Source organism: Megalops cyprinoides, chromosome 13 (assembly GCF_013368585.1).
Source record: "Megalops cyprinoides isolate fMegCyp1 chromosome 13, fMegCyp1.pri, whole genome shotgun sequence".
Lineage (NCBI taxonomy): Eukaryota > Metazoa > Chordata > Actinopteri > Elopiformes > Megalopidae > Megalops > Megalops cyprinoides.
The window spans coordinates 30,800,028-30,827,981 of record NC_050595.1 but is presented as its reverse complement, the minus strand read 5'-3'; the positions used below and the strand labels follow the sequence as shown (position 1 = coordinate 30,827,981).

General features: G+C 42.1%; 1 protein-coding gene across 12 annotated transcripts in view; it reads left to right on the top strand.

Annotated features, from left to right (window-relative positions):
- Positions 1-27,954, top strand: part of LOC118787665 (SH3 and multiple ankyrin repeat domains protein 2-like) — a 165,907-nt gene that overhangs the window by 65,564 nt on the left and 72,389 nt on the right. For 10 of the 12 annotated variants that reach the window (XM_036543226.1, XM_036543224.1, XM_036543223.1 and 7 more), the window contains 3 exons: positions 2,752-2,818; positions 16,211-16,547; positions 26,826-26,983. In XM_036543226.1, coding sequence (XP_036399119.1) covers positions 2,752-2,818; positions 16,211-16,547; positions 26,826-26,983 — 562 coding nt within the window. Of the gene's footprint in view, positions 1-2,751; positions 2,819-12,189; positions 12,242-16,210; positions 16,548-26,825; positions 26,984-27,954 lie in introns of those variants that run through there. The other 2 variants (XM_036543229.1, XM_036543228.1) reach the window with 1 other exon arrangement.

Here is a 27,954-nt window from a genome sequence, read left to right as displayed (position 1 = left end):
GCGAGGGCTGATCTTCACACCTACGGATGATCACGTCTACGCGGCGGTAATGGCGCTGCTTGTGGCGTGAGACGCGCGATCTCGATCCCTAGCAGGTATGCACTGCACTGATGTACAAAGCAACGTGTCACCATGGTCCTCATTATAAAAATGAACGAACTGAAAATGTGTGAAAAGGAAGCGTCACGCCCAAGGACGACTTCATCTAAAAGCCTGCCAGAGTCGTCTCATTACCGTGCCACCACAAACGATCCCTGCAGCCTCACAGTAACACCAGCACAACTAGTTTATAGACAAATGAAAACAAGTCAAAGATGGCCATGTCAGTGTTCTGTCTTCAATCAGATGATGAAGTTCTACAGACTATTGAACACAGACAATAACGTTTACATATTCTTATTTTAGATGTTGTTTTTTTCGATTAAAATCAAAATTGGTATAAAACACAAAAACAGAAGTAAGCAATGGTAATATTATTGTATTATGCTATCTAATTGACATTTAACAAATGAGTTTCAATCAAATCCCTCATCTGTGAATGTGCAGAAAGCACTTAGTGGAGATAAAACTAATTTATCTGTGTATTTTATACTTGCCTTTAATGCAAACCCGCTTACGTATACAGTATATCCCTTTGTCAGGAGTAGTTACAATAGTATATACTACAAACATAGAAAGATGGGGTGGACACGCACAATCCACTTATAAAGGAAGAAGTTTAACTAATCAAAAGCACTGGATGTTTACACAACGGAAGAACAAAAAAAAATTAAACAAGAACATTAATGCACGCAGATATTGCTGCAGTTGAGACAATATCAGGGAAGCACATCGCATGTTAACCCTCACTTGCATAATCCCATAACAGCTCTGGGAAAGTGGCACACACCGTAAACCATTTCATCCAAAAATGCGATGACAGCCGAGTGTTCGGAAAAAAAAATACCCTCACTGGCTAAGAAAAGATAACTGTAACATTCAGCTATAGCAAAACCCAGAGGGCCTTGGTAATGGTAGACCCCAGCTAATTGTGAGAAAAAGTCATCTAAACGGGGAAGACTGACATACTTCAGAGGAAAGAAGCGCACAGAGATCCACTGGGGCTAAATGAGGGCATTTGGGAAGTCCCTGTGTAAAACCTGTCCTTCATTTCACCGGCAGCATGTCCTTAGCAATAAGTATAAGTCGGAGCTCGGTGTCGTTGTGTAAGCAAGCTGGTTCGAGTGGCTGTCTGCCAGCAAAGTGAAAAATTGCAATTTCATTCATGGTTTGTCTGCATGCTCCGATTGCATGTGGTGTCGCCGCTGAAACGGGCTCAGTGGGTGTCGCAAGGAGTATTTCGGTGCAATGCTCTTTTTTCAGTGGTACAGCTGATGTGCGCGAACTAGTTTCGTAGGTTGGCAGCTGCTATGTTGCACAGCGGTTCAGAATCGCCTTGTCTCATAAAAACGAAATATTCTCTATCCTAATCGAGACTCTTGTTTTGTTTTTTCTCTCTTGACTTATTTAATTAGCTAATTATTTAAAGCAATTGGATATTGCGTTTAATAGCCCGGTTCTTGTTCTGCTTTGACAGTCCTGGCCTCTGAGTGGTTGTGTCCACCCCTCCTGTACAAGCATGTTTAATAACAGCTAAACGACTTTATTTTCATTTGTGTATTATTTTTATTGTTCTTGGACATTGTTCTTGGTTTATAAAATACTTAAATATTATTTTGTAATGTTCTTATTTGCGTTAACAGCGCTCAATTACATGTGACAGTGAAACTGACTTGACATGCATTGCGTAAATAATTACATTCTACTACTAGTACAATTAATACTAAAAAACAATGGAGTAGAAACACTTCTTTACTGCCCCCCTGTGGACCCAGTTTTGACAACACTTTGAGGCCTTCCATCAGGCAGGAAAGCCAATCTGTCTTTGAGCAGCCATAGGGAATACAGCAGTAAATGTGTTGTGATTAATTGAGTCATAACATGCAATTATGTTTGTTTTAAAATAAAGCATAGTAGAGTAACAATACTACTATGCAGTTGCTGTACAGTAGAAGCTACAACTGTCACATGACAGCTGCTATTGTTAGCATACTGTTCTCTCCCCCCATCATGTAGAAAGTGGCTGTATCCATCATTTGCACTCTCCCTTGTCTGGCTTCTCTTCAAGTGCAAACTCCCAAGTGGAGTATGTGTTTGTGTGTGCCTGTGTGTGTATGCCTAGTGGCAGTTGTGTGCTGTTTGCAGAGGATTTTGTGTGCTTAGGCTTGTGGTGTGCTCAGATGAGCGTGATTACACTTCAAGTACACACACATACACATGCAAGAACACACACACTCACACGTGCATGCACGCAAGCACACATACACGCCTGCACGAAAGCACACACACACGCAACCACACATACGTGCATGCACACAAGCACACACACATATACACATGCACACACATATAGCTTTTACACACATGTTCATGCATACACTGGCATACACAAATTCCAGCCTAAGATCCCTTCCTTTTATTGGCTGAAATGGAATGGTTGTTAATGAGAATAATCATTTTACATGTGTAATATCAAATATTCATGTGGCAACAAGCCGTGAACAGTATTTTTTCTCATTCTTACTGAATCTATTATATTATGTATTATGGAGTCTCTCTGGAGTCCTCAAGACATATAATGTGTACTTGTGTACTTGGTATAAATCCCCATCTTATTCACAATGTCAAATAAAACATGCTCTTTTTTCCTAGGTGGCCATTATAGCAGGAAACTTTGAACTGGCAGAGTTGATTAAGAACCACAAAGAGACTGACATAGGTAAGTGATGGAGTTAATCATTTCTCTTCCTGTGGTTTGTAGGTTTTTCACAGTATGGCAGACACAGCATTCTGGGAATACGTTGGCAGTCCAAATAGATTGTGTTAACAGAATAAATAATATGAAAACAGACTGGAAGAAACTCGATCCATGTTGTGTGAAATATGTGCCAGTGGAGACCTACTGTTTGGGAATCTGTGTCACCTTTGTATTTACATCTGAGACCACAGGGCTTGATGGGATTTGGTTTTCCTCCATTTCACTTGACAAACAGAGGCAAGCCAGCAGGGATTAACGCGCACATTCCAGGAAAACCCTGAATCCCTCAGGTGGCATCCTGAAAAGCCTGGACACCATAAAGAGAGATCCTCATCAGTGGCAGGCCCAAAAAACAAAAAGCATGCCATTCCCACACAAGGAAATAATCAGTTGAGTCGGTCCCTCCTAATTTGCTTCAGTCGGTTTAAGCCCCAATTAAACTATTTCGCATGGAGAGAAAAGGTTAAGAAGGACGGATTACAGCCCACAGACAAATAAATGAAAAAAAAAAAACAAAAATGTAATCTGCGATTGTTTCCCAGCGCTCCGCAGCTGTCCCTCACCAAATGAAATGTGACGCAGGATTACCCAGCATCTGCTTACGAACAGCTAGTATGGACTCTGTAGGAAGGGACCAGCGGAGCCACCAAGCTGAGCGGGTATGAGAGTTCGCCTTCACACGCACACCATTGTCGAAAAACGTAGGCATGCCGCGAGAAAATGGCCTCGTAGCCCGGGCCGAGCCCTCCTGGATAATCCCGCCATTTCATTCATCTCCTCCTTTGAACCTCCCCGCTTTGTGATGGGAAACACTTTCGGGTGGATTATCAGCCATGGGTTGTGCCTGCTCCAGCGCAGAAAAAGGTTGGTCGCTGGGGAAACATTTCGGGGTTAGGGCGGGTGTCGGTGCGAGGGCGTCCAAGTGTGTGAGGGGGGAGAGGGTGCAGCCTTTCCTCTCAGAAGCCCTACTGAGCTGAAGCTGAATTAGCTGGCATTAACCAAGGGTTTTAGGGAAGTCATTCCCAGTGTGCCACATCATTAACCGTCACAAAGAAAAGCTGCTGTTATTAATTTCTGCTGTTTTTGATTTTTTTTTTCAAATCACACAGGACTCACTGCTTTTTTGCCTAGAGATTTAGAAATGTAATTCAAGTGGACTGGATTGCATATTTTTAATTTCTTTTATTTATTCTGGGGCTAAAATAGATAGATTAGATAGATACACAGATAGTAACAGTTGTACTCTAGTGACTTGTTGAATCTTCTCTCTTTCACTCTCTAGGTTCAGTTCCTCGCATTATCATTTCATAAACATGTCACCCTCACTGTGCAAAAGATCAGTTCATGATACAGGTTACTGTAATAGAAGTAAACATCACTGCCAGGAAGAAGTGAAGAACCTTATTAACTCAAATGAATTAACTGAAGAACATTAATATCTGTAAAAGACATTACAATGCGGCAAATATATTTCAATATCAGTGCCATAGAGACATTCTTGTTTGCCATAGTGTCAGTATACATTATTTTCTGGATGGAAAAGGGGAACACAAGGCTTGCAAGCTGTTCCACATGAATTATGACACAATCACTTCTTAACTGTATTAATTATGAATGTCAATCAGAGGCCTGTTTGTGCCTTCCTTGAAGGGTAAGATCTCAGTGCATTTGTGTGCACCCTAAAGCCAGCCTCGGATATTGATCCCAAATATGTATGTGATGCTGTCAGCACATGCTGGAGCTGACCTACATAGAAAATGCCTGAGAAAGGAAAGATTGGCCCTGGATACAGACAAGTATTCACAGACACAAACCAAGCATGCACACACACACACACACACACACTCACGCGCATGCACGCACAAAAACATGCACAGATAAACGCACACACACACGCATTCACACTCATGTGTCCAGATGGTAAGACCCTGTGAAATGCTTTAGTTAAAGAACAAGCAAGCACTGCCAATCCTCTGGCAGGAAGATATTGTTCAGTGCTACCCATTGTTAATTACAGAAGGTAGTGTAGCCCAGCTCTGCTCTGGAAGGCGGGCCCCTCGCAAGACTTTTAGTGTCAGATCCCCCACATAAAACGTGACTTCTGAAGTGTACTTTTTTCAGATACTTTATACTTTACTGTATTTCACAGCCAATACAAAATGAATAGCAATGTGCATAATGATACTTTTAAACATAAGTACATTTGCATGCTTCAACAGTGGCCTTCACCAACTCCAGCAGGCTGACATTTCGTTAATTAGTGTCCCCTCTCAGATTGTCATTTTCTGTTAAGTTTAGCATTCTTGCAGGATCTTGTACAGCATAACTTTAAGACTGAACCACCCAGCACCTAAGGACTCTGCAGTGCTAGGTTTGTTCGCTTTCATTTGTACTACAATCAGCAGATTCTACTGTAAGACTGCCGCTCTGTAAGATCAGCAAACTGCACTCACCAGTCAAGTATGTAAATTGATGTTCCCTTTAACAGCACCCAGGGTTGCTATGGCGTCCAGATCCTTGTGATAACTGGTTTGAAGAATCTGAAATCTGGCTGGTGCCTGATGGGAAACCCAAGGGGAGGAAGTGGCCTTTGAGAAACAGATTTGTGTCCATGTATAAACAGATCTGGTGTGATTTTCCTCCACTCATACAGTTGGAAAATGCTTTTGCAGATGCATCACACAAATTGTCAATCATTGCTGTTTTACAGTAAGAGGTGTTCGATAGAATCACAAATGTATTCCTTTACATTCCCTTTGTGTTCCCTATTTGACTTATGATGTTGAAGGATACCTACTGCTTTATGATAAATAATTTCATCAATATTTTCATTCAGAAATCTTAATTTTTAAAGGACAGTTTATTTTATTATGTGTATCACATTATGTGTTATAACAACACTGATTCACTTCAGCAGCACAGTTACATGTACAAAAACCAAGCTTTGGAGTATTATGTATCTCTCAAAAGCATGTACTTGTGTAATAAGTTTGAGCTTGATTGTATTAGATTGATTGGATTTGATTGGATTTGATAGCAAAATACCATGAATGCATCATAATACAAAGATATTACATAATGCATAATTATTTAATGATAATGCACATGGCAAATAGATTCTAAATTGTAGTGAGCATAAATAAGATGAGGACAGTATTGTACACATTAAATGAAAGGCTTATATAGCATTATGCAAATACATACATTAGTGATCCCTGAGCATCAACCCTGCCTTATACTTGTGGCCATATATCTTTATTTACATTACATGTAATGTCATTTTTAAGGCATTAGATAAGGTTTAACAAGTAGTCCAGCTGCTTTCATGGACGAGATTCTGTTTAATACATGGGCGGTAATGTTTGATCTAATTTCACTGGAAAGAGCTACAGCTTTGAGCTGTTGCTGAGCCCTGAGCTTGACCATAATCACAACCAGTAACTTGTGTTTTATGTTAGCATAAAGTATTTCTGCTTCTTAGGTCTTTTATGCAGAGAAGTTGTCAGCCAAGTAACATGAACATTGTATCATGAACAAGGTCATTTACAACAATATACAATAAAATGGCAAAACACAATTAACAACAACAAACAAAAATTAACATGAAACATGCCTTTAAGAGGAGCAACAGCATTGAAATAACTGCATAATGAAGAATTTAACAGTTTACATGCAAACATGTTTAAATGTGCTTTGAAATCAGGATTTGTTCATTGGTTCTTTGTGTCAGTAGTGACAAAAATGTTGATAAGTGTGTAATCAGCCACAAAATCAAAATGTGACTAGAATTTGACAGAACGAGTAGGTAATAACTACAGGTGGTACACAGACACTTTAGTAAAACAGGGGCCCTTAGGACACGTATGACATCAACGCGAGTGCTGTCATGCCGGAGGAATACGATGCCAATGTGATCCCTGCATCCCTGGTCACATATTTCCTCATTATAGGAAAAATGTCATGGGATTAACGTAGAATTACACCCGGCTGTTTGCTGTCACATCCAATCAGCTGGGGGGATAGAATAGACGAGCGGAATCCTTTGCCCTTTTGTTTGTTGTGTAACAGCAGGAGGCCCCGGCGGCCCGCGTTGACACCGCCCCTGGTGGTTGGGCCCTGCCGATCGCCACCCGGAGATGCTCCCCAAACAGCTGCGGTGTCAGCTCAGAGCCCGGAAGTTTAGGTTAATCCTCAGCCGTGTTAAAGGTGCCCATGGAACCCCCCCCCCCCCAATCTAGTAGGAAATGCATATGAAGTGGTCTTCATCAAGAGACCATCCACACTTGTTTCAAGGTGTGGCATGTGCATGTTCAGAGCTTTGTAAAATCACAGGAACTCACCTGAAATCAGAGTATATAAAATCAGATTATACAGGCACACTCCACAGGGAGTTTAATGAATATAAGAAGAAAATCACAATGAATGTTCAAATTCTTGGCCTTTAACTATGTAAAATTATTTCTATTAGGTGACTATATGATATCTGAACATGTTGCATTTGTTTGTGCTGAGTAATTATTCTTCCTGAGGCTCTGTGATCAATTTGTGGCCCTCGTGGATTCTTTCATTGAATTCTACAGCAGTAAGATCAATGTGAAGCACCTTCCCTCCTGTGCATAAAAACTTCTCTTCTTGTGTTCATTGCTTTTGTGGGAAGCAAATCCTTCTCTTTAAATAAATCATTCAGAGTCCCTATGGGGCACAACTTTTGGGGCATCCTGTATACTGTAATAACCTTGCCTTTCTGCTTAAAAGGGCCAGTGGTATGCAGTTATTATATTTAAGTGGTCTTTTTTATGGTTTCATTGTTTTACTCAGATGTACATAAAAGGTTGAGCAAGGGTACATGGTTGCTGATGGATATAATTGTAAATGTATGTAAATATATGTTAATGGAAAAGCAACAATCATAAAACAGCTTTTAAATTTAGTCGCAGTCTGTCATAAACCCCTTAAGAAGATTGACAGCAGTGTGTTAAAATATGCACGGCAAGCCATGAGTAATCCCCCTAGGATAATACCCAATATTGTCACCTCATTCTGCTACATTGACCCTATGGGTACTGCTATCCAAGAAAAACAGACTGGGCCTGTCCATAAACACTTTATATTGGATCAAATCCTAAGATCATTCAGTAACTGTGAATAGATGTATTCAGTGAGAACCCTTAAGTGTCCAGGTCATACCTTACAAAAATATCATTATGAACGATTTAGAATTATTGGGGCAAAAGACCAATACAGCAAACACCAATTTTTGGGACAGTTTGACTATTGACATTTCACTGAATTGAAAGAGCTAAACATGTTTTTTATTCTCTTGACTGAATTTTGAGATAATAATTATAATGTGTTGCAATGTACACATGCCAGTAACATGTAACCGGATGGGCTTTGTTTCTGCTAGGTCAGCATGGTCTCGTACTGTCCACCAGAAATTGATGTAAAAGTGGCCACAGCACCAGAACATATTTTGACTAGATATATTTTCTGTTTATGTGTCAAAGACAAAGCAGTCAATATAATATAATCATTGAAATGCAGTATGCTAAATTATTCTTGACTGTTCACTTCAGATCAAAAAGACACTTGGTGCAACTGGCATTTTTATTGCAAGAACGCAGTCCACAAAATTTACTGTTATTTAAAGAACTATCATTGTTATTTTCAAGCAGTTGATAGCGCAGTGGAGAAAAATAACAGTATGCTACTTATGGATTTATGGACACGAACATTGATACAATTTATTATGACATTAAGAATGCATTGCAGTCTTCAGCAGTGGAAAAATAATGTCACCACGAGGAGAGAATGTTTCTTATGACATTGTCAGAATTGTTGACACACTACTGTTTCCCTGGTGTATGAAGAGTGACAGACTGTTACACGAGCTTGTGCACGTTATGCAATCATATTCTGTGGGCTCAATGAGGGGATTCCTCATCAGCTGTGGAGCAAAGACCTTGAATGTGTAATCACTTACCAAAAATTATCAAAGTACAATGGAAAATTGAGCATTTTTAAGCAACATAGGTTAAATACATAAAATTGTAAGTTCTATTTTGGCGTAACCCTGATGGCATGGAATGGATCCTTCGATCTCCCTATTTATATGATCTCTTTGTTGCAGTAATGGCACTTTGAATTATGCTGCTGTTAATATCCAGCTATATTAATGTCTTACACATGGGTACGACTCTAGGTCGGCTTGAATAAGTCTGTCTGCTTTGTAGATACACAATAGCACTATTGCAGAATTATTGATCATACAGTAAAACAGAATCAAGAGATGACCCAGTCAGCACAGTGGTGCTTAGCAGAAACTGCTGTTTTCCTTAGTGTTTAATGAGCGTTGATTTAATAAGGATCAAGGCGCACACTGCGGCACAGGTCATCTGAGAGCTGTGTTGAAGTGGGTATTTTAATAAACTTCTTTTTTAATTAAGTATAACAAGGGCTGACCACCACTCGTCATGATAAGAGCTGTAATGGATAATATACGTCCACGAGAGTCTCAATGATAAATGAAACATCAAAGAAAGCGGTGACTTAGTCTTGTGCGTGCGCTTCCTGCTGATGAAGGTGTCTCCTGACAGTCCCCTGAGTCCCTGTTTATTATGCGGAGGCGCATAACAGAGGCACATTGTGCCTTTCTGAGAGCTTTCTCGATTGCCCCCATTCTCCAGTTGGTTGTGGCTGTTAGGCTGACTGGCGGTGAAGTTGCTTGGTAATGAGTCATGGTCAACAGGTAAGGTTGCACAAGTCTGCACAAGTGCTGCTCCAGCAGCCTGTCATAATTGTTTCTACAGACTGTGCCATTATTGTGAGATTTAGGTGAATTGAGCTCCATTAGAAGCATGTTACTAAACTTCAGATATTGTACTGCCGCAATTTTTTGTCTGGAATGAATACATTCGAATGATGTGTCTGTTGTTTTGTCTGTCCTAATTTTACTGAGATTTCTAAAATGGTGTAGTTGTTTGTAGAAAGAGTCTGATTCACATAAGCTTTGTAGCCAAGGATAACTAAGTTACAGTTGTTTTTTAGATTTATTGTATGCAGTATGTATGTATGAATATGTAGAATATGCTATTTAGCAAAAAAATATTGTGAAAGTATGTCAAAATGGCTGTTTTTGTCATGCCTTGAACACAGCTCCTTGGGATGTACTGACTAATGATTAGGGGATACAAAAGAACACTGAAACAACATAAGCCAATGATTAATACATGTATGTGTGGTTATATACATCAACATAGGTTGAAGAAAGCAATTTACAGCTAGTCACAAAGTATTCCTGGAAAGTGCTCTCTTTATTTAACATTTTTCTTCATTGCTGTTACACAGCAAACACGTACATTACAAATATTAAAGTACATTACAAATACATACATAATTCAACATTTCCACTGACATCCAACACAGCCATGTTTAATTGTAGATACATATAACTCAGCCATCACGGTTGTCAAATTGTGAATGGGAAACTGTGGATACTGCACATGCAATCCACAAACAGTAAAAGCTGAGTTTAAAAGGAGATTGTGGTATATTCAGTAAGTGCCATTATCTGGCAACTGATCAGTCAACTTATTTTTTAAGCAGGGTTCAACCTAAGAATTTCTACGAAGGCCAAATTTGTAATAAAGAGAAAACATAGCTGAGGCTCTACAGAATTTGTGGTTCTGCTTCAATTGACTAATTGTTGATGTAGGTCACGTGAAGAGCTGTGCCTCCCATGTTGTACTAGTGAGTATAGTGACAAACATTATAGTGGCCTAATTAATAATTATTACTTCTTGTATTTTGCTATAAATTTTGCATACAGAAATTGGGCTTGTGTGTATTTCCTTGACCCTGATGAAGTCTGCATATCCGTAGCAAATGCAACATTACGGTGTGATCTGAAGGCAATGCAGCCACCTGTGTTAATTATGTGTTACCCTGGGGCATCCGTGTGCCAGTGGCAGGGCAAAGGAGCATGCCTGGCCCAGATGTCCAGCTGTTGTGGATGCATTCTATTTAATGATGCTGAGGATGACTCAGTTAAGATAAATAGGAATGGCAACAGTTAGAAATTTGAATTCTATAGGCATTGCTGTTGTTATTGCTGTTGCATTTGGCAAACTTGCTTAATCGCTGAATATGAAATGTATGCAGGGAAAGTGTGACACAGATATGGCAGGGGAAGATGGGGATGTGTGTGTGAGGCACAGATGATAAGAGCATTGTTTATTTTCACCATTGTTCAAGCGCTTATTGGATTCAATTTTTACTTCAAATGTATTGTGCAAAAGACATTAGTGACGGCTGGCCTGCATCTCTGCATGCAAGAGAAATCAGCTGTATCAATACTGAACGTAATTAGACAGGCTGTTTTCATTGCTTGTATTGCCTTGTTCCTGTCGTCACCAGAAGACAGCCATCAGTCTCCCTGAATCGAAGTTTTCATCAAAATAATATTGATAGTAAAGAGAAAACCTCGCACAATACCCTAACCAGTAGAGAATTTCATTGATGCCTCAACAAAGCAACTTGCTCCTGACAGATTTAGAAATGCTCTCAGGAGTTGCTTAGCAACACCGGGGGTTTGTTTCGGATACAGCTGTTTTTAGGACGGAAGGGTTAAAATTCCCTAGACGTTCTGTATAAATTTATGCATGCTCTGATTATACTTTTTGTATTTAATTACATCGCTCTCAATGATATTTAACGCATATGTGTTAAAGGAATGCCTTAATCACAAACTGATATAAGACATATATTTCATATTGAGCATGATAATCATGTCGTTGTCAATCATTATTTTATTTTATTTTGGCACTTAGTGTAGTTAAGTAACGTTGGAAATAAATTCAAAATGGTACATCTACACGTTTACGTTTTTTTGAAAAAAAACAAACAAACAAAAAAAAAAAACACGGGGAACCAGTAAAACTAAGCTCCCTCTTAATTCTGACCTTGTTCGATGTCCTTTCGAAATTGTACAGCAGAGCAATTTTTTGATAAAGCGCGATGTTGCAGCGGCGCGAACGCTCACATGACTATGTGTGCGAGGAGCAGCGCGAAGCTCCGCGCTGTCCCAGTCCTCTCCCAGCTGACAGGCGGAATCATGTGGGGAGGGTTTTGTCGTCCCGGTGCCGGTTCTTTCAAGCCCAGCCTGCCTCAACATCACCGCTCACTGCCCCAAGAAACCTGCAGCTTGTGTGCCACACCGCAACTTGGGGACCTTTTACACTTCCTCTGCTTTCTCCCGTTCATCACTGCTTCCTCTTTTGTTCTTCGCCCAACAAGATTAGAATGAGAGAACTGAAGTAAAAAAAAAAAAAAAAAGTAAGGAAAAGGGGAAAATGAAGTCTATACTGAATGCCTTAAAGAAAGAAGGTAAGAAGAGTTATTCTTTCTCTTCCGGGATTGACTTGTATTGCGCTGTGGAGATTCATATATATAATATTATTGAAGAGTTACACTAACCTCTTGTCTGCTGCGGAGCTTCTTTCATGGCAGTTTCGAACTGTCCCTACAACTCTGTTGTGGTGTACTCCTTTCAGAATGGTAGTTTACCATTTTCTCAGCTTTTGACAAAATGTGCTTCTGATTGGGTTTATTGACATTTTACCAGGTGTGTTTGATTTCTTACAGTTCTTTGATTTGCATCAGTAAGAATATTTTCTTAATGGCTTTTTCTACAGTTGTTTTTCTGATTGAAATGTTGGCACTACAAGCATGGTTGCTGTTATTTTAAAGCGTTGTTAATGGGCATTTTGATATGGTGGAGGTGATGTAGCCTTGCATATGAGCTTTCATTTGGTTAGTTATTTCATGAAACTCGCAGTGCCTCATAGCCCAGCCACAATTCAGGAAATAGATAAAAATATAACACATCCATAGTTCGCAGGGAATGAAAACACCCACTTAAATGTCTGACGCTCGCTCTCTCTCTCTCTCTCTCTCTCGCACGCACACACACACACACACACACACACAAACACTCCCTCTTCCCCTCTGTCTTAAGGGGTCACATTATTATTCAAAAATAAAAGCAAAAGAAAGGATACCCGTTTATACTTAAATTCTACAAGAACGTGGGAACCGTAAGTCTAGACTCTCTGTATCAATACACAAGTTAATAATATAGAATGTTCGGATTTTATCCCACAATTACATAAGTCAGAATGTTTTTCCCCGTTTTCTATTCAGTGATAAAAGAGATTTACAGCACCCAAAAGCTGCTATGTTAATCCACAGCAACAGCAACAGAGTGAAATCCTTTTTTACAGAGAGATGGAGCCTTTCCCCATTTGGGAGCCAAATGCTTGCCCCCTTCTTTGTGTGCTGGACTCCCGCTGCTCCGCACGTATCCGGTCTCCTCTGCGCTGCAGTCGTGTTCCGTGCTGTGGCTCCGGCTGCCTCAGGGGGCGGAGGGTGGGATCGGGTAGCATCTCCACAGCGCCTAATCCCCACTGTCGCTCCGTGACTCCCAACGCTCAGTGACTCCCACGCCTTCTCCTCCTTGGGAAACGGGAGAGGCGCTCACCGACTTGCGAGGCGCGAACCGCCAGCCCTTCGAGATAGCAGCGGGGAAGTCGGAATCGCGCGTGTGTCTTCGCGCTCCTGCAAGTGGGGCACGTTAGGCTGTGTGTGCGTGCGTGTGTGAGCACGTGAGAGCGTGACAACATCAGTTGCACTACCAGCAGTTACCCATCCCGCTCCCCGCTCTCTGATACACAGGTGCGCCTCGCACCGCCTCCCCTCCCCCCCGCCAGCCTCTGATTCTGGACAGGCTGATTCCGAGGCTGCTCGAATTCCCCACATCTCCACGTAAACAAGCACTCGCAGCGCGCAGTGCCTCCACGCACAGCAGTGCAGAATGAGGAGCAAGCTTCCAGCGCGTTAACTCGTTAGCTGTTAGCTCCCCTATTCATCTCCACGGGCCTTTGAAAGCGAAAATGGTCACTGAACGCCTGAAACAATAACACACACCAGAAACGGATGCATTAAACTCATTATTGTCCTGGAATGGAGAGGACTGGTTCTACTTTCAGCTTTTCAGCAGTTATTTTGTTCATAATCACAGTGGGGAAAAAACATGTTCAAAAGAATTTACAGATTTGTACTCATTATTTTAATGGGAAATTTTTAAAGCATTGTAGCACAAGTTTACTTCCTGTTAAACAAAATGCATCTGTACAAAATTCACCGTATCATTATTCCTTGTTGAATGAGCCAATAAAGGTTACAGTTTAAGGAATTATTAAATTGAAAGTTGTGGAAAACAAGCGCAGTCCTGAATGGTAAGTGTTATTTCTCATGGTTGCAGTGCAGTGTTGTGGTAAGGAGTATGGCTTGTAATTGAGAGTTTGCTGCCACAATTCCCTCCTAGGGCACAGCTACTGGACCCTTGGGCAAGGTACTTAACTTAGAGATGCCTCAGTAAATATTTAGCTCTATAAATCGATAACATGTAAAAATTCTTTGGAAGTCACTGGGTAAGAGTGTGTGCTAAATGACAATATGTGACAATGTAATGTAATTTCAATGGGCAGTACAAGGCATTTACCACATTATCTTTTTTGATGACAGTGTTACCTGGCTGCATAGGTATGCACCGAGACAAACATATTACTGTATCCCTGAGTCAGGGCAGGCTAGTGAGAGCATGGTAAAGGCACAGAGCACAAACACAGGTTGCATGAATTGTGCGCAAAGAAAGGCTTTTGGCTGGTAATTGTGTGACTACCTAGCTCCAGGTCTTCGCATCAGTGTTTCCCAACAGTCCCACTTCCAGTCAATGGAGATGAACTTTCCCATCCCCCCATGATGATAAACCTTCCACTCCTGCAGAAATCAGCAAGGTTTCTCTGAAGATTTCTCTGATTTCATGCAATTTTATCTCCTGGTGTGGCTACTGTAATATAGTCCTCCTGCATTCTTCTTTTACAGCCTATTTATGAAAGTATTTCAGTTCAGTTACAAATGCTAACCATTATGATCACATTAAAAACATTGAAACATCATATAAAACTGTAGACTATATATAAAATCTGTTTCTCATGCCTCTGTTTTGACCCCCAGCAGTTAAAATGTGGGTACTGTATTTATCCGTGAATATTGTATTGGAAGTAATAATTATAGTGTTGTGAGCAAAATGCATTGAGGAGCAGGCCTGGTTCCTCATTTAATATTTTAAGTTTCATACTTCTACGGAAGGGTCTGAGATTTCCAGATAGTTCCAGGGCCTGTTCCTCTATACCAGCATTTAGTGGGCACCAGGGAAATAAACAGAACCATTTATTATGCCTGAAGTGTGCATTCTGAGCACAAGAGAATTTCACAGCTCTAATGATGATTATGTAGAAGTCTGAAGTCATGAAGCTTGGATGAGCGTTAAATCCACAGAGCTCGAGCCTGCTCTGAAATATGCCTCTCCCTTCTAATGAGGCAGCAGAGTCTTGTGGAAGTTCAGCACCGTGTTTTCATAATGAATCTGCATCTACCTAAAAGCTTCAAGAGGAAACAGATGACCCTGCCATTCTGTTTAAAAACACACAGCATTTTGGACCTTCATTCAGCTGGTGAATAACTGAAGGTGTGTTCATTCTCAAAGACACAACTGCACATTCATGCAAAGACTGAAACCACAACATTCTTCATAGTGCCTGCTGACATTATCAGCCTCTTCTCTGTAGCAGGATCCTTGTCTTCATCAAAAGGCATTTCTCAGACTCTACGGACATGCTAATGTTTTATACCCCAGGTCATCATGAAGTGTTAATCATATATGCTGTCTTTTACTTCTTGACTGAAGCCATATTGTATGCATAAGTGCATAATGGGATCAGTCATGAGTTTCTGTTACACCAAATGACCTTGTCCATTGGATAAGGCTTAGTGCTGCATATACAGTATGTGGGAACTCAGCTCTCCAGGATGAGGAAAATACCTACCTCAGTGTTATCTCACTGTCTCATTGTGGAAGAGAGTCTGGTCCTCTGTCACAGGGATTGACAGTTATGACACACAAAAGGGCAAAAAGTGACGTTGGAAGAAGCTTGTGCTAAACAACCTCGTCCACTTCAACTAGAATGTGAATGGTAAACAGAATCCAGTGTCCCACTCCAGCGTTTAAGCACCTCTCATTCTGATCTTTTTAAGCCTCAAATCAAGCTGTGTGAGTTACCACTGTCTGCCGCTGCATATGGTTGCCGCTCTGTGGATGCGCATGTTGCAAGAGTCGTGGGACGGATTCCTTACGTCAAAACAGTAGGGACACCTGAGTGTGAATCTGACACCAGTCTCACTCTCTCTCTTTCTCTCTCTTTCTCTCTGTCGGTCTGCCTCCCCCCCTCCCAGTGCCTTTCCGAGAGGCACCGGCGTATTCCAACCGGCGGCGGGGTCCCACGAGCACGCTCGCCGCCCCCCGGGTGCTCCTGCGCTCCAACAGTGACAACAACCTGAACGTGAATAACCTGCCGTCGGACTGGTCCCCGTTGGCCGCCGCCGCCGCCGCCTCCTCGGCCGCCTCTTCCCACCGCAGCCTCTCCCCTCACCTGCTCCAGCAGATGCAGAACAACCCCAATGGCACAGTGAAGACCATGGGGAGGGGGTCCCGCGCCCCCCGAAGCCGCTCGCCCTCCCTCAGCCGCCTGGGGGAGGAGGCCCGGAGGCAGCCCCCCCAGCGCCACATCGGGTTAGTGCTCCGGCTTCTTAACCCGCTGTCGGTCTGCTGCCAAACGCTGCAGTGCTCTCGGCTAAATAGTGCACCACACCATATTGTAGTCCCTGCCAAGTAGGGCACCTGCCCGTTAAGTGTGACCGGAGGTAAGGTTGGGGTTAAGGCTTGGACAATCGCAAGGTGCTATCACCAGCTCAGCAGTAAGCTGCTAGTCAGTGCTGCATGTGTTTGCGCACAAGTCTGTGTGTGTGTGTATGTGTGAGAGCAAGATGTTTTTTTTGATTTTGGTTGGGATTAACATGAACACAAGACCTGCTTCCTAATGACAGTAAATTCATTTTGTACAGTTTTTTACAGTGGTTACAGTGGTTATAGGGTTTAGAATAATGCTTGAAGCATGTACTGTGAGCACTAGTTTGTAGTTTACCATTAGCTGATGCTGCGCCTGGCTCCACCCTTTATCTGACTCCCTCGAGCCTTTGTGTTTTCTCTATCTCTGTTCCGGAGCAGCAGTTTATCGGCTCTCCTCCCTCCATCCCCCCAGGGGTTTAGGGAGGTTAGATTGCAGGGCACTCATCAGAGGGGCCACCACATGGCCACCCAGCAGGACCCTGTCCTGTGTACTCATTCCCTAATCTCCTTTTCTTCCACAAATCCCATTACGTAATCCACAGGACTTAATGATTTGGCCAAGTCCTCACAGTACCACATATCCAAAGTCCTCACGGCGCCTAACATCCCAACTCCTCACAGTACCGCACATCCCAACTCCTCACAGTACCGCACATCTCAACTCCTCACATTACCGTACATCTCAACTCCTCACAGTACCACACATCCTAATTCCTCACAGTACCGCACATCTCAACTCCTCACATTACCGCACATTCCAACTCCTCACAGTACTGTACATCCCAACTCCTCACATTACCGCACATCTCAACTCCTCACATTACCGCACATTCCAACTCCTCACAGTACTGTACATCCCAACTCCTCACATTACCGCACATCCCAACTCCTCACAGTACTGCACATCCCAACTCCTCACATTACTGCACATCCCAACTCCTCACAGTACCACACATCCTAATTCCTCACAGTACCGCATATCCCAACTCCTCACATTACTGCACATTCCAGCTGCTCACATTACCATACATCCCAACTCCTCACAGTACCGCACATCTCAAATCCTCACATTACCGCACATCCCAACTCCTCACAGTATCACACATCCTAATTCCTCACAGTACCGCACATCTCAACTCCTCACATTACCGCACATTCCAACTCCTCACCGTACTGTACATCCCAACTCCTCACATTACCGCACATCCCAACTCCTCACAGTACTGCACATCCCAACTCCTCACATTATTACACACCAAACTTCTCAGAGTAATGCACATGTCAAAGTTCTCACAGAGCTGCACATCCAAACTCCTCACAGAACCACACAAGCCAAGGCACTAGCATAACATAATTGTGATTGGCCCCGGTGCAAATATTTTTCTTGGCCCCTCCCCCCAAAAAAACACAAATGCACGCTCGTGCGCACACACATGCAGTTTCTTCCCATATTGTTTTCCCTTCAGTCATACCTGATGTGGGAGCACACCTCCAGTTTTCCGAGGCCATGTGAAATGCTTCCGTGGGAAAAAACGCCACTTGTATTTTTTGATGATATCACAGCAGCAGCACTATGCTGCTTCCATGTGGTACATAGAAACACAAGGCTACAAAGATAAAGAGTGAAAACATATGCTATGTGTTTTTCAAAGTTAATAGGTAAGTTAACCAACATATAGATACAAGCTATATAGATAGATAGACACTGAACTTTGGAGGTGTGCTCCCGCATCAGGTATGACTAAAGGGAAAAAAATAAGGGAAGAAACCTAACGCTACATACCAGGGATAGCTGTTATTGCGCTAAAAGTAGCTATTCCATATATCGCCTGCCCTGGACTCAAACCACCACAGCCTAATTTCTCCAACTATCAAACATCCGAAATAGCTTTAGCCAGCCTACACTATAAAATCAACACAAAGGTAGCTTACACAGTATGTCGATAAGCATAGAACAAATAGCCATCAAGAAAAGCACAGCAACTCATTATAGGCTTACACAGTATGAATGAATGGATGACGGCACCTGATCACACAATCACTTGCATTTATAGAATTCATCATTCAGCTATGATATAGATACAGCTTCATTTGTGGAACTAGATGGCAATGGTGAGCTAACGTTAGCCTCCGGCTGCAGGTCAACATTGCTAACGTTAGCATTCGATGAAGCAGCATGGATAAAAAACCTGTCTAATTTCATCAGTTTAGCAGTACACTCATCCTGCTCTCTTTTTTCTTTGCACTTTTGAGCGCTGCTTTTTTGTTTGGGCTTGCTAAACATTATTTATGCTTTTAACTTTTCGGCCATTTATTGAAGAACACTTGATTCTTACTTTTTTTTTGCTTCTTGCTAAAAGGTTGAACTGTTGAGGAAAAAATTGACATCACGCAAGTTATCACAAATGACAGGGAGCAAGGTCATTGGACAAACAAATTAGCATTTCCCAGCAAGCCTTCTGCTGTCGTAACTTTTGAGAAGAAAGCAACCAAATGAAATAAGTGGTGGGTAGAAATAATATTTATTTCTAATAAAACATTTAGTTTAGGAACATTTCAATAAGGAAATAAAAATAAAAATACATATAAAAAGTCTATGACTCAAAACCGTAAGTGTGATACACAAGGTGGGAAGGTGGTATATATAGCCACAATTGCAAGTAATTTCAGTGATATTGTTGAATGGTTACTTTGAAGACTGCCTGAAATGGTCAATGTGTGAGAGGGCCCACCTACAAATAGCAGCAAAAAATTGCCTTCCTACATGGGCCCCTGACAGCTTCTGGGCCCTGGTGTGCTGCACCGGTTGCATTGTTGATAGTTACTCCAGTGAGCCAAGGTTCTCAAAAAAGTGCACATGCCAGAGTTTTCCAAGGAGCCCACAGTCCCCTTCCCCTACTTAGCCTACATGTTCTGTGTCCATGCCATCTGGGAAAGCAGGAGATGCTGAATTTGTAGGGTAGGAGGAAGTGTTTAAATGCCTTTGGATCTGTTGGTTATCAATATGAGACCTAGAGCACTAGAGTCTGTATCCATAGGGTTGTAGGTTGAAGTCTTCAAAGGTGGGACAGTGCTGTACTCTTGAGATAAGTACTAGCTTACAGCTGGTAGAGATGGGCTATGTGTCTGCTCATGCTACTGAATGAGGCTGTATGGGGGGTTTAGAGGCTGTGTGGTGCTGGCTCTGCTGGAATTTCCATTTACTGAGGAGAGAGATGGAACTGTGATAGTATGGGAGTTGCACTTATATACTGTATGTAGATACTTATATATACTTGTATGCTTGTATACCTTTGAGTATGTGTATCAGGGACGTGCGGTCAGGGGAGGCAGGGGAGGCAGAGCCTCACCTGTCATAGGTGACTTATTTCACATATGTGTATAAAGATATTTAGGCTTGCTGGTCTTGTAATGAAACTGCAATGAAAAAGCACCAGGGGAGGCAGCTATCACATCTGCCACACTGAGGGGGCGTGTCTTGAGCCCTTGTAGTTGGTGACGCTCACTCTCCCTGTACGTTAAGTCCCTGGTCTTGAGCCCACGTAAATGGTGATGCTTGCTCTCCCTCTATGTTAACTAGCTCTAGCAAAAAAATTACAGCGGCTGCAACTCCCTTTAGTTTTTTTACTCTTGTTTCATTCATCCCGAATATCTCTACGCCATATGGGCTGCAAAAATGGAAAACGTGATATCTAACCCAAAAAATTTCTCAAAATTGGACTTTCAATCAAAACAGGGAGTGATAAACAATGGAAGACCAATGCCTGAGCTTAAGGACCTACTTCAGACAACGAAGGGACAGAAAATAACACGGTCATTTCAAATGAAGTGGTACCAACGAAAAGACTGGCTGTGTGGCTGTGCTGTGAAGAATTGCCTTTACTGCTTTCCCTGTCTTTTGTTCTCCACTACTGACAACATTTGGGCTAACGCTGGATTTTGTGACTTGAAAAATCTACCAAGGAGCCTCAACAAACATGAAAAATCGACAACTCACATACAAAGCCAAATTGCTTTAAAAACTCTTGGAGCTTCAAGGATAGATCTGGCTTTGAATGAGATTAAATAGCAGCATCCACAAGGCTAAGGTAAAGGAAAACCGTGAGATTTTAAACCGTAAGATTTTATACTATCCAGTGCCTCCCCAGCCATTGACCTCACCGCACGTCACTGGTGTGTATGTGAGTCCATGTATGTGTGAGTGTGTGTCTGTGTGTGTAAATGTGTCCATGTGTGTATGTGTGTAGGTGTGTGTGTGTGTGTGTGTGTGTGTGTGTGTGAATGTCACCATCTTTCAGGAAGATTGGGGCAAAAGAGTCTCAGTAAGTGGGCCACTATGATCACTCACTAAATACAAAAAACCCAGTCCCCTCTCCACAGGTGGAGAAACGTCAGCCATGTCCAATAGCTCCCCTCATCCCTCACTCCACCCCCAAGCTGTCAGTCAAAGTCCCAGGGCATGACCACGTCTCCTGCAGAATCTCTCCACAGTGCCGTGTGGTTTCCACCAGACCAGCAGTAATCCAACATGATTCTATTTAATGCCATGGAAATGTGTGTCAAAGTGGGACAATTTCCATAGTTACTGGAGCGGTTGCTATGGCTATTGTCGTCATAAAGGTGTGTGTTTCAGAATTTACTCCACTGTATATCAGATAATATCATCATCGCATGAAGGAGATGAATATCTCTGCATAGGTGCTTTCTCTGCGTTTCACCTATGACCTGGCCAGACGCTTGCTTGTTGCTACGGTGATGCATGTGGCAGGCGCCTGGATGGCTCTCCTGTCAGGGTGCTGCCATCGAGGCCATTAAGAAGCCAGATCCACACGAGCCTGAGTCACAGCATGTCGCCGCTCGCAGATGTGTGGGAGACTGAAGCCTTCATTCAGCAGCCTCACGCCGTCTTTCTCCTACTGCTGCTTTTCAGCCTCTCAGTGATTACACTATGATCAGCGCGGTGACGTGCGGCATGACCTACGGTCATTAGACAGGATGCTTTTGATCAGGGTTTTGGGATGAATGACCGATGCACTTGTTATTCACCACCACTCAGAAGGGGTGCTAATTATTACAAAGTGACACATTGCGTAAATTATACATTATAGCCAGAGAGAAAGCGCATGGCAAGCCTGCCATGGAATTATTTGTGGGTGATATAATTCAAGCCCAAAGGTGATTAATCCGCTGTGTTCCTGCTTCTACTGTAGATTAAAAATAGACATATGGTGGTTATTCATAGCTCCGTCTCCACCAGCGTCTAATGCTCTGAACTCATCTTTCTGCCGAAATTCCCGACAAAATTTTTCCTCTGTGCTTTGCATAAACAACCCACATTTTCTTTCTTTATTTATTTTTTTTACAAACAGAATGCAGACCAGTGTTTATGTAATAGCCTCTGGGTCAGGTATGAGGAAGTGACCTGGTGCAGCCCATTTATTGTGACATTACAAATGAGGCCAGATCTCATGCAGGACCACTTAAGCTTATGTCCCAGGAGTCTTATGTTAGAGAATTTATTATTTATGGGACCAGCATATGCTCTTATCTCTTATGCATGGTGCGTTTCCTGTATAACTTACATGCCACTGGCACACATATTCTGTAGCCTATTTTTGCTGTTTGCTCTGTGCAGTGGCAGCTCAGGCCCCATGCAGGATCTGAAGTCATAAACACCCGGGTCAGTGTGCTGCCTGATCAGAGCTGCGTTGAAACGTGTCACATGCTTTTTTGCATTGATGCATCCATTTCTATTGCTTTAGCTCTCTTTGAGAATTTTGGTCAAGCATTGATCAAAAGGCAGTAAGCACTCACTTACTTGCCCCCTCATGAATGTGTGGTGGTGCGCTCAGTACTGCTGGCCATTCTTTCATTTCCCCCATGATCACAGCATTATAAGTGGCCTAAGGTTACTAGAGCTATGCTGTCACTATTAGGCCCCCCAGCAGCACTGAAAAGCCCCTGTACTGGTGACACCCTACTGCTGTGACCATCGGCGATTCCCCTGCCCTGTCCAGTCCACCCTGCTCCTTTGCATTGCTGGAAACAGTCATTTCCAGTGATGGAGCATGCTTCCAGCATCCTCACGGCAGAGTGGTGGTTAAGCTTAATGTTTCAAAGAAAGGTCAATGACAAGGGTGGCTGCTGTCATTTGGAAAGGTTAAGAGCCATACTATGTGTCTGCCTTTGCTTCAGTTTCATTATACATTTACTGTGGCTTTGACCATCTATGGATGGTTTTACTCGGCATAATGTAAAGGGCGAGAGACAGTGTGTTGAGAGTTTTCATGACAGGGTGGGTACCTTCATAGCATGTTCCTCCAACAGAATATAGGTTTTGCCCTGCCCCCAGTGTGGAATATTGCCTTGCTTTCATAAGAGCTGCACAGAACAGTGGGTCACTACCCCCGTTTGTTGGGGTGGTGGCACTAGCAGGTGCAGGTCTCTGGATGCTCTGGCACCTCGCTTTTTCCCTATCCCACGGGAAGGTCATCACACTGCACTACTGCACATCATTGCCTCACAACAGATATCAAATCCAAGACCCTGTTGGTGTAATTACATTCATTTCATTCATTGAATACAGTAGTTACATTCTTAAAACATGCATATTCATAAAAACTCATGCTGATAGCTTGCCCTCTGTCCCCAGGTCAGCCTTGAGGTCACTCTTGAATAAACTGTGTTTTGCATTCAACTTATCTTTAAGTGCTGCTAAAGATTTTCAATCAGTTCAACATTAGGGATCCATTTTAACCCTCAGTATATTTGCTTTGTGAAATGGACATTATATCATAAGTTCAAAAATCTGTTTAGAAAATCAGTTGAAGACCATATATAACTGGCTATACAGTATTTGTCTGTCTGTTGAAGTGTTTCAAGTATTTTAAAGCCAACCTTTGTTCTAAGGAGGTATCTATGGTAACTAACTAACTTCAACATGGGCACTTCAGGGGTAAAAAAAGGATCTTTGAGTGAACTTCAGACTTTTTTTAAACACACATTTTACAAGACATATGTAAAGCTTTTACATAGGTTTTTGTGTGCAGTTTATGAAAAACAAGTGAATATCCCATTTATAGGACAAATAACAGTGAAGTTTAAATGATAATAGCATTGAATTTCAATTAAATTTCATGCACATGAAACATAATCAGCAATCGTAAACAGACACATTTTATTGGGATTATTAATATGACCTTGAGGAGGATTGTTTGGGGTTGAGCAAACCTTACCCATTTATGCCAGAAAGAAATATAATTCTCAGGATTTAATCCCATGACCACCTTTGATAACACAACAATTTTATGATATGGTCCTGCCCTAGGAACATATAGGTCTACTATGACAAATTCCCACTTGCATTCTAAATGGTTGACTGTACTACATATGGTGCATTCCAGTTACCATGGCAACTTCATAAAAACAGCATGACTGATGTTATTGTGCTGGTGAAAATGTAGACAGAGATCACCCATTGGAGACTAGCGTTGATGTCATAAATTTTAAAAAAGAAATTAAAAAATGAACACGTCTTCATTGGCATTTTGTCCTTTGCTGTGTAGGGGGAAAATGTGTGACATTTTAAAAAGGAGGGCTTTTTATCAGCCCTCATCTCTAATATCAAATGCAGTATAAACAACAAAATTTAATAATTTTCCATTAGTTAAAAAGGTACTGAAAGGGTTATAGCTGAAACTTTGGGTAACTTTAACAAGCCGGACCATCTTTTTCCACTAATGCATTAGAATTTCTTAAGAAATCAATCCTGCTCAGCCTGTTAGTGCTGTTACTGCCCAGTGAATGCTGGGACTGTTGGCAGACGTGCAGACGTGCAGACCACAGCTGCCACACAAAAATCATCAAACACACATCAAAATCTGAGGAGAAGTTCTGATCTGATCCTATGAATTGTAACAATCCAGCTTTCCTACATGAACTCAACTGATGCCCGGGTGGTTCTACTCATTTTATTTAAATGATCTTCCTCTTATTACCCTGTTGGATTTTTTTCTGTTTACAGGGCAGGTGAGAATGAAATGAGTAAGCGAGTGTGACCTGGTAGATTTATGTCCTCACCATGGATAATGGATCTCTGTAAAACGCAGTGGGCTTGATGGGATCTTAATTTGGCCAGTGCAGACAAGTGCAGCAGGGGTAATTACGGCCGTTGCGTAACCCCACGGAGCTGAGCTGCAATTGATAATGAGAGCGGTGTGTTACCACGGCAGCTCCGAGTCACGGCTTTATTAAATGGGGAGTGCTCGACGTGCAGGTGGATGTGTTCATGTGGCCTAGGAATAATGCCAAGCCGAGCTTTGTGTCCAGCAGTACGGCTCTTTTTTGGATTGCAAGGAGTGCTTGGGGACTGCCTCAGGGACTTTTTGGCGTTTCTTTTTCAATCCGATCTTTTCATTCATCGGATCATTCAGTGAATCCAGGTGAACGTGGTTTTCGGTAACGGTTGAGGGATCATGGTGCTCCAGGAGTTTTCTAGAGCTTGCTGCAATGATTGAATGTACTGTAGTACATTTTTAGTAGCTCACTCATTTTTATTCTTCCTTTATGAACTTTATCCAGGACACAGGGCAAGTTAGAAACTGATTTAATGTTAAGTAGTATTAAGTAGTATATAGTTAGTGGTATTAGTAGTAAAGAGTATTAAGACTATTGTGTAAATCCTGGTCTAGTAAATCACAACTACAATTGTGTTGTCTACTTTCATACCTTCATCTAATGTATATTAACATAACTTGTTTCTGGTCTCCATAAAAAGGAGTCTTTTTAGGACCATTGAAAGATATCAGCTTCAAACCTCAGCACAGAAGACAGACCAAACACCCCACTGAATTAGAGAGGTGGTCATTGCAATCAAGACATACAATTTACCTTTAAGATGGTTGTACAGACATGCCAGTGTGTTTTAATTAGAAGATGCCCCAAGAAGATCTGGCACATAATAATTTTATTCATACAGTCCTAACACAGACCGAATATTTTATATTCTCACGTCTCATACAAGAATGAATGAACTCTGCCTAGGCAGTCATGGGGAGGAGAGGAAGAGTGGTGAGGTCAGCAAGACAGAGTGTTGTATATGTGAAGAAATAGAGAGAGAAACAGAACCCAAATCCAACTTAGCAGGGCTAGTTTTCTCAGTGTTTGAGATGAGTAGATATGGAAAGGAGTGAGCAACTAAGGGAGGATTCTGTCTTTGTGGATCTGAGTAAAACAGTGATTATCCTGAGATGATATTCTAATTCCTACATATGTGCACATATTTAAGATGGGTATTCTGAATACATGCATAAATGTTAAAGGAATTATTTTTTTATATTCCCTTGTGAAACAGCAAATGCTCACATGTACCTAGTTGCTGTCAGTTGTGTGCTGTAACATGCACCATAATGGTATGTACTGGATATGGTTTTTCATACTGTAGGCCACCGGTGTTACTGCTGCCTTCCACCTGGGGGTGCTCTTATTCCACTTTTCATCTTCACTTTCATTTTACGGCAAGAAATTTTAGTGCATAAGTGCAAAAAATGATTATGTGTGATTAAGCCCAAACATGTAAATCAGAGAGCAATCTGAGGACTGCTTGGCATTATTTGAGTTCTGCCACAGTAGTGCGTGGAGTTGTTACTTAGTGCACATGTCACTGGGGACGCTGGGGACATGTCTCCACCACTTTTTGTCATGGCCCATTTCATCCCCACCACTTTTTGAAAGCCTTTAGTTAGATGTGAACAAGTTGAACCCGTCGTTGTCCCCAGCACTTTTCAAAACAAATTGATGCCCATGGTGCACATGGCAAAACATTAAAAGCAGAGAGGATGGTTGAATGCAGAAGTACTTAAGCTACTTTATGGGCTTATTGATTGTGTATACAAGTTTTACCTGTTTTATCATTCAAACATGTGATACAAGGTCCTCTGCACTCTTGAACAAATGGACATACTAAACATGGTGTGTCATTGCAAGTTGAGGGGATGATGACAGTTGCTGTGATTAAGAATGCTTCAGTAATTATGGGTTATTTGTTATATTCCATCTATCACCTGTCATGTGTTTATGTCCGGAGGGTGAGGTTGCTGGAATGGCAGACTTGGAACCCCAGACCCCTGCCTAAATCAGCCCTCCCTCCCTGTCTGCCTGCAGCCCCGGTGCAAACCGTGAGGCCCACTCCGGCCTGGACTTCCAGGGCTCCAAGCGCAAGCTGTACAGTGCCGTGCCGGGCAGGCACTTTGTGGTGGTCCGGTCCTACCAGCCGCAAGGAGAGGGGGAGATTGCCCTGTACAAAAACGACAGGGTGAAAGGTGAGTCCTCCTTCCCTGGGGCACCTGATTCTGGGAAAGCGGGGTCACGTTTATTAAAACAAATGGACTGTTACTAGAAGTAGGGTGCTGGGAGCATGGTGAAATATGTTAGAGTTGAGTCAAAGGAGGGTACACAGTTTCAAAAAGATTCAAGTAATATGCTGGAGTAATTAACAGAGAAAAAACGTGATAAAACATTTTTGATGTTCGAGTGAAGAGTATTTTAATCCACAGCAGTTCAGTAATAGAATAGAAATCACATGTTTGTCAAGTGTCGTACAATGTCAGAATGGGGCTGAAAATAGCAGAAATGTGCAACACTACATTATTACAGAAAGTGCTTTAATTACCAATGTCTCACATCAGCTTGTGATTTCAAATCCTGGCACTGTAAGGTACCCAGCCTCACCTCTCCGCTGTGGCCTGTAATCCTTCATAAGAAGGAGAGGTGTCCACAGGAGGCATTGAATGTGTGTGTATGTGACACTCTCTTCTGTCACTGTGAAGAATGAGCTATGCCTGATTTCATTTGAATCGTGCAATAGAATAGGGATTCAAAGTGGACACTGTTGCACTCACTGTTGCACTGAAACTGGATACTGATTGTGTGTATTGCAGCACACACGGGATACTGGTCTCCTGTAGTGCAGTTCACACTGGATACTGATCTCACACAGGATACTGGTCTCCTGTAGTGCAGATCACACTGGATACTGATCTCACACTGGATACTGGTCTCCTGTAGTGCAGTGCACACTGGATGCTGGTCGCATGCAGTACAGTGCAGTACACACTGGATATTAGTCTCCCATTTCACAGTATCAGCCGACTGCCAGTCTTCTCTTCAGTGCACACTAGCACACTGTCGCTGCAACAATCCTAAAGATTTTTGCTCATCCAAAAAGGAGACATTACTTGACGGATTGTGCTGTATCATGTCAATATGGTACAGAGATGAATGTTTTCCTGCA